Genomic DNA, 13390 nt, shown 5'->3' on the forward strand with positions numbered 1-13390 from the left:
TCGTCTGGGAGAAATAATAAGGATGGCCGGGTGAGCCGGTTCAAGAAAAATAATCTTGCAAATGCTTGCAACAATAGACTGTATTCTAACCTTTTTCCCATTTCCAGTCATTCAGGGATAAAAATATGGTGAGCACAAGTGGTCCCACTTCAATGACCGGCCCTCGGATGATGGCTGATAAATTGGAACATTACAGAGAATTGAATCTAATAAATGGCTAATGGACAGGCGACCAGATCTGGTGCAATGATCTACCAAATTCTGACCCCAGATTATCGCGCCAATTTAAATCCGAAAAGGTTAAATTGCTTCCAAGCATGTTATTCAAACGAATTTCCCAAAAGAATTCCACCGTAAAGAATCCTTATCATAAGAACTCTCTTATTCGACGCAACAGCAAGTGTGTAGTCGCTTGACCTAGCATTAGGACAAACCAAACAACTATGTCACAAAGCAAAGAACACTCACACATGGACTCTGAACATAGTACGAGGTTATCACCAGCAGATGTGAACTCTTGCTATCCATCAATTAGAATCAACGATATGTTCAGTCCCATGTCTTTCTGAATAAGCAGGAGTTCTGATTTCTCAACATCATTTTGCTTGGCGTCTTCTAATTCGTGCAGTGAGACTATCTCAGAAGTAGCATAGAACTGGACTTTGCAATGCTGATACGTTTTTGGTGGGATAGGCACCTGTTATGTTCCTAACTAGACTGGTGGTCTGCTGTCCACTCTTCGCTTTTTACGTATCCATTTCGGCCCATTTGAATTTTATCATGTTCACGACCATTATGTTCTGGGATGGTAGATCAAGTTTCAGGGGTCCAAAAAAGGTGGGAGTAAATAGGAGATAAATGAAGCCCCAAAGAAATGGTAACCACAGCATCCTTTAGAAGTTCTGAGTCAGAGTTGATTCTCTGTTTGAAAGGATCATCAAAATTTGCTAAAAGAAAATGTAACACACATGGGCTGCTCGTACCTCGCTTGACCTGAGCTCAGGTTGCATCACATGAGCCACAACTTCGACATCTGTCAGGGGTTCAGCTGGAATGTCAAGCTACGTATACAGGATGCAGCATTTGAGGCGGAAAAATTACCAACATCCCAAAAATAATATCCTTCATATTATGATCTTCCACTTAACAGATCCATAATTTTACTCATATACCTCAGACTGCAAGAGTGAAGGCACATGTGCGACCATCGCTGCTGATTGCCACGGTTCCCCACTCAGCCAGCAGCTAAGTCATGCAACAGCATCACCTACACTTACAAATACATCATGCGCAGGATGAGTACCCACCGGTCTCAAGAAATCAACATGGTCAACTTTAACGGACCGGGGTGCCACACCAGCAAAGGCATATGTGCTTGAAAAGGCCAATTTAAAAGCCCTTCGCATTAAAAATCCTTCAAATATTCTCCCATGGATATTCCTTTGCTGTGGCCGGCATATTAGCGAGTTCTCAAAACAAGTATCTCTTTATCAGAATGCTATCTCTGTCTGCCAGAGCTGGCATATCACAGAAGACACGACCTTCTGCAAGTAAAGCCTGCAGCCTGGACAAGTCATCTACGTTACCATATTTGTTACGTTCTTCTCTCTTCTTTTTCCTCATTTTATTCCTCTTTTCTGCCTCTTCCCAAAGTAATTTTTCTCTATCTGTCACTGGTGAGATAGGTTTAACTGGAGCTGATTTCCCAGTTCTAGAATCACGAGCCACAAATGTGAAACTGGCGGTAAGTGCAACTGAATCTGAAGAATCCTGGGTTTCTGCATGGAATTGCCAGTTTAAGGTAAACAGCAGAATGGATCAATAATAAGACTATATCATGGAAATGATAACTTTATGAAGATCTGATATCTGAATATTGTGCTCGACCAACATGTCAGGATCCTTCACAAACCAATACTTCTTGGCAAGAGGATGTTGATTAGCAAGCTTCTCTATAGTATGGACGGGTTTACTATTTTATTTATTTATTTTTGGTAATAAGGGAATGGTGGATGGAGAGAAAATTAGCAAATTTCTCCATAATTTTTACAAGTAGAGTACCAAAATCATGGAAGAGCAAGTATGGTTTGTGAAGAATAAACATATACTTAAGGCACGGCCATCAAAGTGACACCATCCTGCAATTGCTTAGTGGCAGCAGATGAAAATGTATGATCTTGTCCAACAAGCCAACAAAGCAATGTCATCAACTCTAGGAAAGAAAGTAGCATACTATCAGTCATTTGGAAGCACTGTTTCATATAACACCTTCTGTGGACTGAGTTACTTCCAGTTGGATCTCCATTGATGAGCACCCAACCCATTTAACAGCTCCCGCTATTTGCAAGTCCATGTCAATATGGATTGGCCTCTTGAGAACCATCCTGTCTACAGAAGCAGTGACTAGTAATAGAGGCCTTGTGGTGCCATTGTCGCTGGAGCAATGCTGGTCCAAAAGAAAAGGCTAAATAAAACAGGGGTTCTTCTGTTATGCACAATTTTAATGATGAATTCCACACTATATGAACTACAACTGATCACTTGAGAACTTAAGCATTAAGCCTCTGATCGCAGAACCTGATACGGACAAAGATTGATGAGAAATTAGACATGCTCTTATACGAATGATAGAGACAAGGTACTGCTTACAGCAAATAAGAAGCATGTTGTTCAATCTTTCCGTCAAAGAAATGAACTCCTCTCTAATACCAAATGACTGATTCTAGATTATTCAAACAAGGACTTGACATTCAAACGACTAATAGCAAGATACTTGAACTGATTAACCACCAACTAAGCGCCGCCATCAGTCAGTTTTACATCAGGAATTCATCAAAGTACCAGTTAACTGTATTACTCTATTAGTGTCGATGACATCACATGCAATTCATCTTCCGCAGGAAAAGCCCATTAGAATATGCATCGAGAAAACTTTAGCATGAAAAGCATCGCAGAGTACATATGGCACCACATCCAGATAAAGGAAATCAAGGCATCGCCATCCGATAGTCGTTCAAAGCTCGTTCATTTACCTTATAGCAAATGGTCCCGGCGAGAGCATCGAGATCTTCCACCAGCTTCCCCATCCTGATCTCGTTCCAAGGATTCCTGTACTGCTCCCTGAGCACATAATCGCTCGAGAACTTGTAGAAAATGCTCGTCCTGCTCCTGGCCGGGCTCCGCGGGACCAATTCGCTCTCCGGCGGTGGCGGCGCCGCCTTCCCGCTCGCGCCGGCGCCGCCGACCTCCTCGAACATCTTGGATCTCGCTTCCCACAGGGCGTTGGTGACGGGGAGAAGTACATGCCGGGCCACAGGCTGATCGGCTTCCGGATCGACGATCCGGCGTCGATGGGCGGAGAGCTCTCGTGGGGCGGGGGAGCGGCGGCGGAGGACGGCGGAACGGGGGCTCCGCCGTCCGCCGTGGCGGAGAACCGGGCGGCGCGGGGCCATGATGGCCGGAAAGGAGGGAGCTTGAGGAGACGGTTGGAGAGCGTTCGGTGGAGGGGCGCCATCGGAGTTATGGAAGGTGGAAGGTGGATTGGAGTGACGTTGGACTATATGAATTTAGTAGAAATTATTGTTTTAACAAAAAAATTTTTTTGATAAATTATATGAATTATAGTAAAAACAAATATTTGGAATTTTTTTTTCTTTTAAACAAAACGTGGTGCTTGCGCCTCGAGTATAGGACATTAAATTAAGAAAGCTATGTAGAGAGATGGAATGCATGTCCTAATAATAATAATAATAATAATAATAATAATAATAATAATAATAATTTCTTTAATAATAATCTTCATTGGAATCTGTCAAGGCAAAAAAAATAAAAAATAAAAAATAAAGAAGGAAAGAAAGAAGAAAAGAAGAAATAGCAATCGAATTTTTCATGGAAAGACATCCTATAAGTATAATCCTCTCGTGATTGAATAGTAGCATCATCTTTTGTAGCATTTACAAATTTCTCAAACAAATTCAAAAAATGAAAAACTTAATTCAATTTATGGAGTTAAAACAGAATTACTGACTCAAAATTTACTAGAGGAAAAAACTCATAAAAAAAAAAAAAAAAAACTTGAACAAATCCCAAATTCCTTCCCACCTTCCCAAATATCAAAGCACCACATAATTCGTATTATGTCGAACATTTTAGTGTTGATGTCCTTTAATTTTCTTTTTAAATTCGTGACATTTGGAACTTTTGAAAATCGAAATGTGGGGCCCTATTTGCTTGCCCTCCCAGGTCTGAATTAGCGCGAAAAATCATAATCCATAAAATACTCCTTCATAAATGATTATTCACATTTTTCATAAAAACGAATGAACAAAATACATTTTCATTGTTAATGAAATATCTAGATATATATTGTAAAGTGAAAATACCTTATGTTGATAAATTTTTGTAAGATAATAAAATGTCAGGAAAATAATTTTGAAATTACATTTTTCCCGAAACATTTTGTAACAAATTACGAAACTGCCATTCAGTTTTCCTTCCAATTCTACCCCTCAAAAGCCCACTATTTCACAATTTTGACACTCGGTGCTGATGTATGTGATGCAGAGCTCGGGCTAGGGCTCGTTCTTCTCAATTTCTCTGCAGCGCGCGCTCTGCCTTCGACCCAGCATCGAACCAGGAACTTCCAGCGAAGTGAGTTCAGCTTTAACCTCTTGCTCTTCAAAATTTCTCGCTCCCTCTTCGTCTTTCCGTTTAGGGTTTGTTTCTCTTGGTTCTTTGAAGGGTTTCGTTTTGGTTTCCCCTCCGTAAAGTCGTTTGAATCGCTGCATTTTCTAGTCCATCTTCCATTCTAAGTTCCTTCAATTTGCTGTAAAACGAGGGACGAGATGAGCACACAAGAGGGTCGGCTGCGTTTTGTTGTGTGTGGGGTTTATTATAGGTGGAGGTCAACATTGGATTTGTCGCAGTTTTGTTTGTTCATGAACATTTTTTTTTGGGCCTAAATTAGCGTGCAATTTTGTTTCTTTTCCATTGATTAAATTACGATTGTGGGTATTCCTGTTTCAGGTAGAGGAAGCAGTGATTGAGGATTAGGAGGATGAGCGGAGGAGGAGAGAAAGGGTCGGCCACCACGAAGACCCCCGCGGATTTCCTGAAATCGATTCGCGGGAGACCGGTTGTTGTCAAGCTGAACTCTGGAGTTGATTATCGAGGTACTTCTCTCAACATGGTCTCTGTATTGGGAGAGTTATTCAGCAAAAATTGTCTCTATGTAGCCAGATCTTGCTGAGTTTTTGATTATTTCTGTCCTCGTTTGTTACCTATTGTACTGAATCCTATGTGCTGTTAACTACTTGTCTCAAACTTTAATTAGTTGGGGATGGTTTATCGATTGAATTCTTGGCGGCTCATATGAGTTAAGTGGCCGCTTACTGACCTCAAAATTCAAACAGAAGTTTAAGTCAACCGCAATTATGAACCAAATGAACCTTACCTGAATATTGCTTTTGTCAGAAAATTCAGAGTCATATTGTGACCCTGCATCATGGGCAGTTAAGTTGGTCTTGCCATGTACATTGTGGTCTTGATGTAAGTCATTAAGCCTATTCTTTTATTTCATCAGGAGGGAATATCTCTTCAAAATATAATAGCCGTTTCTTTTTCTATCAATGTCCGTGGTATTCGTTGTTGAAAAGAGATCTGTAGTAAAATTGAGGCTCTGATGTTAAACTCGTCTTACAATGATTAAATGGGAAGTTTTGCTCATGAAATCAGTTAGTATTATAGATATTTAGCCAATAAAATGATGGTGGAATAACAGCCTTTTTCTTGGGAGAAATTGTAAAAATAAGGGTCATGCACATACATGCTGCTATTCAATTACAAAGTACAAAAAACCTTTCTTTGATGGCATGAGTATATATATCCTGGCTTTCAAATTTCACAGCTTTTTTCTTTTGGGTGTTGAGAGAGAGAGAGGAAGAACAAGCGCAGATATAGAGAAGGGCAGAAGCAGGGCCTTTGGTGATAAATTAGCAAACTTATATGGGATTAAGAATTGGTTGCTTGAAAGCCATTTGATCCATTCCAATGGCCTTATCATGAAAATGAGAGGATAATACCCTTTATGTGGGCCTTATGGTGTCATTTTCTAAAAATATCTGAATTACAGTTTGTAGTAAATCCTAATAGAGGAAAAGCTGTGTCTGTGTGGTATGTGCCTATGACCAAGCTTTTTCTTGTCAACTTCTTGTGATTTGTAAACCTTAGTGCTTGTGGCATGAGACCTGGATGGGAGTTGAGTTGGATGATACTAAATTAATGAATGTGGAATGTTTCTGACAAGCATGTTCTCCTTCCCATGCTATATGCAGGCTATGCTGATGATTAGTTTAGAATCACAATCTTGTGCTGTCTGAACTGGTGTGGTATTCTTATATGTTCTGATGCGTTGGAATTTTATGCAGGTATTCTAGCCTGCCTGGATGGATATATGAACATAGCAATGGAACAGACGGAAGAGTATGTCAATGGACAGCTGAAAAACAAGTATGGCGATGCTTTTATTTGAGGAAATAACGGTAACAATGTGTACAAGATTTCTGACTTTTTAGTTTTGTTGACTTGGACCTTTCCTAACTGGTATGATTTATTGCAGTTCTGTACATCAGCACTTCAAAGCGGACTCTAGCAGATGGGGCTTAGCGTTGATTGTTCCATGTAATGTAGCAATGCGGAGTTAATGTAGCCATAACTTTTGATGGGTACATTCTTGGTTGCTCTAGAATCGTGGAAAAGTTAACATATTCCAAAATTTAGAGCTGATTTGTGATTCCTACTGATAATTCTGCATCTCATTAAATCGGTCTGTGAATTGCTTGAAAAGGACTTATTATGCCCTGGCTCTTCCTTAAGTAGCATGTCATCATATGTATGTGGCTGTTTGTGTATTGCCAAATGGCTTTATGTTGTCCTGTTTATGAAGAAGGCGAATTGCATTTAAGCATCAACCTTGAATGCCATCTATCTATGTCTGTATAATTGTTTCTATTGCAAAAGCTCATCGAGATAATTGATATCATGTCTGTTGGCATAGATTATTGCCGTGACCCTCCCGAATGAGTTTGAGGATTGCTAAATGGGCGCGAATGGTCCCTCTTGCAAGACAATGTTTACTCTTGACACGGGTTCTCCCAAACCCTATCGATCGTTAGTTGAATTTCTCATTATAATTATGGCCTTTGTTTTGACTTTAGGAGCCACCATTAATATATGATGAGCCGATTAAAGATCGAATAAAACGTTGGAGTTTGTTTTATTTTTGTGAGTTAAAAATTCAGGAGATTTGACTACGCTAAACATATTACCTAATGAGCAATGTGTTAGCTTAGCTCATTTAGGGATTTAGTTTTATGCATTCTTTCACACATATTTTTTGTTTTTCCTGAGACATGTATATCTAAATGATCATGCAAAGGTACTCATACAACAAGATTTAAGCAAGACAATATCCAAGCAAGATATAATAATATCAAAGCAAGTGCACAACAACCCGAGACGCGTCGGGCAACCTTAAACATCGCGTTGTTATCAAGCAACGGTAAAGTACCTATAAGGACTAATGAGGCTAACCCGAGACTCATCGAGGATTCAAAACAAAGCCAATTGACGACTGAGCATCCCCTACCCAGCATGTCTGAAGTCTGGACAGCGTGCGGTGGATGCCACTCCATGTGCTAAACGACACCGAAATGATAACTAAAAGGCCTCGATGCATCTTTGCAAAGCCAACCCGAGACATGTCAAAGATGCAATACCCAAACAAAGGCCCACCAAACGTCTCCTATTAAGCATGCATGAAGTCTGGTAGCAGGCGTGTCGCGTGGTCTTAGGACTGAAAAATGGCTTAAAATTATTCAAAAACAACATCATCACATTCTCGAGCCATGGGGACCCCTGAGGGTTGGCCCGGTGCTTGTCGAATGAACCAAACAAGACTGAACGCTCGCTGTCCACGGTCTGGACAGTGCTGCACAGCCCTCTAATGAAAATCCATCATCTCGGCATTAGTCACGAAGATACACAGACTATTAAATTCTATTCGTACGAACACCAGTAGGAAAGCCATGAGGATGGTAAATAAGATAGTTGATGCGGATCAATTACTCATTCTTAATCAGAGTGGGCATAAAAGTTAATGCCCAAATGAGGATTGTAGACAACCGAAATGAGCCATCAACAGCCACATAAAAGCAAGAAGCTCTCCACCTTTACTCAGCACCTGCACATGTACTTCTCCTTTAATATGTTGCTGCATATGACAACATCTCAACCCAAACTCCGCTCATTATCTTCCACTTCATTTCCCGAGCTCTTTCATCTTTTTAGCTAAATCGGTCCCCTTACTGAGCATGGATTTCGAATGGTATACATCTTTCAATGATTCTTCAGATTTCAAAAACAATTGCTTGCATAGCTGCTCCACATCCTGGGTCGCATCATTCATGTGGAGTAATTCTAGTAACTCCCCCAATGTCTCCCCTATTGTGATTTGGGCAATGCTTGCCACAACAGACATCACATTAGGTTGATTAAGTAACAGATACAACATATAGTTAGAGAGGATCTTGCTAAATTCCCTTTCATCTTTTTTTTTTCATGGATTTCTCTTTGTTGTACCAGATTTCAGTAGCAATATGCCATATTATAATATTGTCATCATAAGTACCCACAATGAAATCCTTTAGAAGATAAACAGATTTGTTTCCATCAGATAAACTCTCGAGATACAAACGACCTCTGGCCTCATATACCTTTTGCGCATCATATTTAGGACTCGATTTACGTCTCACCTCCTCAAAGATAAAAAGCCACAGCTTTTTAAGAAAAGGATTCTTGAATACGTACTTTGTCTTTGTAATCATTAATTTTTTCCCTTTGGTGGTCCTCAGGCCAAAACGTCTGGTGATTGTCTCATCGGCTTGATGGAAATAAGAGAAGATTTTCTCAGCCGTATGGAATGGAAAATCAAAGAGATTAGAAGAAGCAATGCTGCCCAAACTTCTCAGACTCTCCTTCAAGCTCATGGATAAGAGGTTGCAAACTGAGATGGATTCTGACCACCTTCGAAATATTAATGGTGTATGTAAGGCCTCGTAAGTAACAATAGCATTAGGCTCTACTTCACATGTGACGTATCGGGGCTCCCTTAGCTTATACTTGTCATATGCCAATTTGTACATAAGTGAATATAATCTAGATGATTTGGAGTTGTTTTGCATATTTTCGGCAAGGGTCCAATCTGAGAAAATGAGCATAAATAGAGCTACTGCATCGAGAACAATCCCTCCAAAAAGAAGGATATAAGTAATTTTGACATCAAGTTTGGAGAGTTGATGCTTCTTCAAGTGATTGAAGAGGACGAAAGCCACCACAACACCCATGAAGTTTACGAAGCGGAAAAAGTAGCTCAACCTGGAACGTGTTGCTAACGTTTTTGTGTATAGCACTTCGTAAATGAACTGAAGTTCAACTGACATTGCCTCAACGCCTCCATTGCAGAAACGAGGCGGAAATATTCTAGGCTAATATTGCGTTCTTCAAATGTGAACATGAGATCTCCGAGGAAAATCTTAAAGATTTGAAAGAAGTAGTACGATAGCTCTACCACGGTGCTCTCACTAGTCTTTGCTTCATCTTCCTTATGATACGTTGAAAGGAGCGTCCTTATCATGGGAACAACATTAGCCAATAACGGACGCGCTCTGTGAGAGCACCCATTCCTTGAGCCTTGGGAGGCTTGAGAGATTAAGTGCTACTATTCTCTCTGCATTTTTTATGACCCCAACAAGGAAAACCAGCATTGCTGGGATCATCAGCGACCTGTCGCTGGGAAATATCTGCCCAAATACGTAAATGGTAGCACCGATTTGGAAAATGAGACTAAGCAAGTGTCGTCGCCAAAGTGAACTATCATCTAGAGAAAAGGCAGTGATAGTGTCTGGACCACCAAGATGTAACAAGAGAAATGAGGCCCAAAATGCCTGAAGTGCTTTGTCTACTTCAGTTGCATGAGTGCCCAAATTACCTTGGTTGTGAGAGATGAGCCTAATTGCAAATGCGGCTACCCAGTTAGCTAGCAAATAGGCCAACCATAAGAGGAAAATGATGTGATCGTTTCTGTTTTCTTTCTAATGGGTGAAAATATAATAAGAAAGACCTGAAGTGAGAGGCTTAACAAGACAAAACCTTGGATGTTTCATTGGTTCAACAGATCTGAAATGGAGCTAAACACCATGTTCTTGCTTTGTTTGAATTTTATCGCTCCTATCCAATATAAGATTGATGAGAAGTTGAGAACAATACTATTCTCTCAACAATCCATCTAGAGAGTTTACATGCATCAAGAAAACAATGCTTTGCAGACTTTAAAAGGAAGCCTTGAAACTTCCAAGTAAGTGTGGAGTAGAGCGTAATAATGAAAAAGGGTATATTTGGAACATCCCCTCCCTCTCGCTCTCAATGTAATAATGCGTATTATTATTTTTAATTGTTAAGACAATTGGTTAGGAGGCGGCGACGTTGGGGAGGGTCAATGCTTGGGACTTTCGGCCTTGGGAGGATGAAGCAGCACGTGCAGAGCACTGGCCTTGCTCTGCCCCTGATTCAATGAGTGGTGCGGGTGCTGTCGTTTTTGGGGGACAGGTTCAATGTGTTCCTGAGGTTGCTGAGGGTTCGCAAGAATCTAACCTTCTGCCATGGTTTTTCCTTTTTCCTCCGTTAGATTAGATAGTATTACGATTCTACCATCGTCATGAAAACAAGTTATTTGCAAAGCATTTTTTGTTGATTGAAGGTTGAGTTTTCAATCGTACGTAGACTGACAATTAGAGTCGTATAAAAATTCCATCATATTTATACAAAATTAATAGTAGTATATTATTATTACTTGGGACAACTTGACCTTATTTAAAGTTGCCCGAATCAGAAATAATTACTACTCAATGCTAAACATCTCAAATTCTTTCTTAGAAAAATTTCATCTTAGTGGACTCAATATAAGTCACTAGGGTTTGCATGATAACATTTCTGTTTCTCCCAATTTCTAATCTTTTGTTCCTCGGAACAAAAAAAGAACAAAAACTTGAGAAGGAGTGTTGAAAGATATGATTCATCAAATCGTATCTAATTGTTGATAGGTAGAGAATCATGTTTATTTTAGAATTAGAAAGATAGGAGAATATTTCTTTTCCTTTATTAATCTCTTTCTTTGTAATTAAATACACTTTGTACACAATGGAAAAGATACAGTGAATACAAAAATTTCTTCTCCTACATTCCTTCTACCTTTTCTCAATACTTTTCTTGGTCTTTTGACATTAAACAATTGTCGATCGAAAAAGAAAAACATAGAAAGACAATATCTAGTGACATGATCTCTCTTACAACTATTTTATGAGCTAAATCATTTTAGTAACAAGTTCTTTTGTCTTATCTGACTAGCATTGAATTTATCCAACTTAATTCTTCCTCATCCACTTTAATCGAATTTTAACTCAAAATTTGTAACATCTCTAAATAAATCATTCAAAACGAGCCAAGACCTTAGGGATCAATGCCATAAATATGGATTATTAACATCAACATTTTGGTCCATTACGATAAATCTAATTTTCAGCCAAATTGTTTTTATGTTCCCCGGAATAGAAAGTTAGCCCGGGAATAGATTTGGAGTAGAAACGAAAAACAAAAAAAGGTTGCTTCTTGTTCCCGAGAACAATTTCTAGAAATAAGGCAATTTTCTTTTTATTTTTCTTATGTTCCTCTCTTTTGCTACGGCCACCTCTAACCGCTTGGAGCCACCGCCGACAACCGCCGCCTACCGACCGCCGCCGGCTGGTTGATTGCCGCCGCCGACCATCGGTCGCCGCCGCCGCCGTTGCATGACCGCCGGGCCGGCGGTGGGGGCCGTGGGAGGTGGCGGCCGATGGGCTATGCGGCGGCATCATCGGTGATGGTCGGCGGCGGCGATGGTCGGCAGCGGCGGGCGGCGATTGGTTGTCGGCGATCCGTGAGCAAGAACAAAAAACAAATAAATACAAAAAAAAAACTATTTCGTATAAAACGCATTTCTATTCTTTTTATATTTCTGGAATATAAATTTTGCGTAATTACCAAACGCCTTATTTTACTCAGAAATTGTTCCCCGAATAGAAATAGAAAAGAACTATTTCTGAAAAAAAAAACTCTTCCCTAGCCAAGAAATGTTGTCATGCGCAGCCTAAGCCAATTGTTTTCCTTCACAGATAGGGAAACTAAATCTATTCTTTCAAACATAATAACCGTCTCTTTTCTCTAATGATTTTCATTGTATTCATTTATGAAAAGAGATCAGCTATAAAATTGAGGCTCTGATATTAAACATGTCTTCTTATCTATTAACAATGACTAAATGGGAAAGATAATGTAAGAAAAATGTTTCTTCGTGAAATTGGTTATTATTTTCTACATTTGGCAGATTAAATAATGATTGCACAAGATATTCAATTTGATTTTGGAAAAATTATAGCCATCAAATAGCTCAACCGCAAATGAAAAATGATACGATAGTTCACTTTTTTTTTTTTTTAAGGGGTGCAAGTTGAATGAGAAAGACTTGAAACAAGAGGTTTAGTATGCCAAAGTATGGGATATTCCATATATTCCACGGACCCGAAATAAAATTAAATGCCATATTTTTCCCTAGTTTGAATTTTTCTCTAAGGCTCCATTTGTTTCGCGGAAAATAATTTTTGAGAAAACGCTTTCCAAATTTTTCAGCGTTCGTTTTATAGAAAATGAATTCCTTGAGGAAAATGTTTTCCATGAAAGGAAAAAAGTATTCCAAATTAGGGAAAATGTTTTTCACTTTGAAAAGTGAAAACATTTTTCTCACTTAATCTCTCTTATTTCACACCTCTACAAATCCTCACTTCGTCCTCCCCTTTTTTCTTATTCTTTTCTTTTTTATTCGAATTATTCTTTATTTATTCTTTTTCTTTATTTATTCGAATTATTTATAATTTCCTTTTTCTTTTCTATTTCTTTATTTATTTTTCTTTATTTATTTTTCTTTTCTTTGTTTCTCATCTTCTTCTTTCTTGACTAGTCGTCGGCCGTTGCCGGCAAACCTTGAGCTTGTTGATCTTAAGCTCACGCTCGTTGATCCGGCGAGCCTTGAGCTTGATGCTCACGCCGCCAACTGGGAGCGGCAAGCCTCGTGCTCGTCGGTGAGCTCGAGGCTCATAGGTGGTCGGTCACGGGCCATCGCCGTGACCAGCGACCGGCCAAGAAAGAAGGAGATTGAAAACAAAGAAAAAGAAAAAAAAAGAAAACAAAAAAAATTAATAATAGATTTTAAAAATAAAAATAATGAAAAATCAAATTTTAAAAA

General features: G+C 39.4%; 1 protein-coding gene and 1 pseudogene across 1 annotated transcript; one reads left to right on the forward strand and one right to left on the reverse strand.

Annotated features, from left to right (window-relative positions):
• Positions 1-1097: 1097 nt before the first annotated feature.
• LOC104428026 lies at positions 1098-3551 on the reverse strand (annotated as a pseudogene).
• Positions 3552-4548: 997 nt separating this feature from the next.
• Positions 4549-7008, forward strand: LOC104453287 (sm-like protein LSM36B). Its single transcript, XM_039313033.1, has 4 exons — positions 4549-4650; positions 5026-5171; positions 6426-6507; positions 6617-7008. Exons 2-4 carry the CDS (start codon positions 5057-5059, stop codon positions 6699-6701), a joined length of 282 nt encoding a protein of 93 aa, XP_039168967.1. The 5' UTR covers positions 4549-4650; positions 5026-5056; the 3' UTR covers positions 6702-7008.
• Positions 7009-13390: the final 6382 nt, after the last annotated feature.

Source organism: Eucalyptus grandis, chromosome 1 (genome assembly GCF_016545825.1).
Source record: "Eucalyptus grandis isolate ANBG69807.140 chromosome 1, ASM1654582v1, whole genome shotgun sequence".
In the NCBI taxonomy this organism is placed as follows: domain Eukaryota; kingdom Viridiplantae; phylum Streptophyta; class Magnoliopsida; order Myrtales; family Myrtaceae; genus Eucalyptus; species Eucalyptus grandis.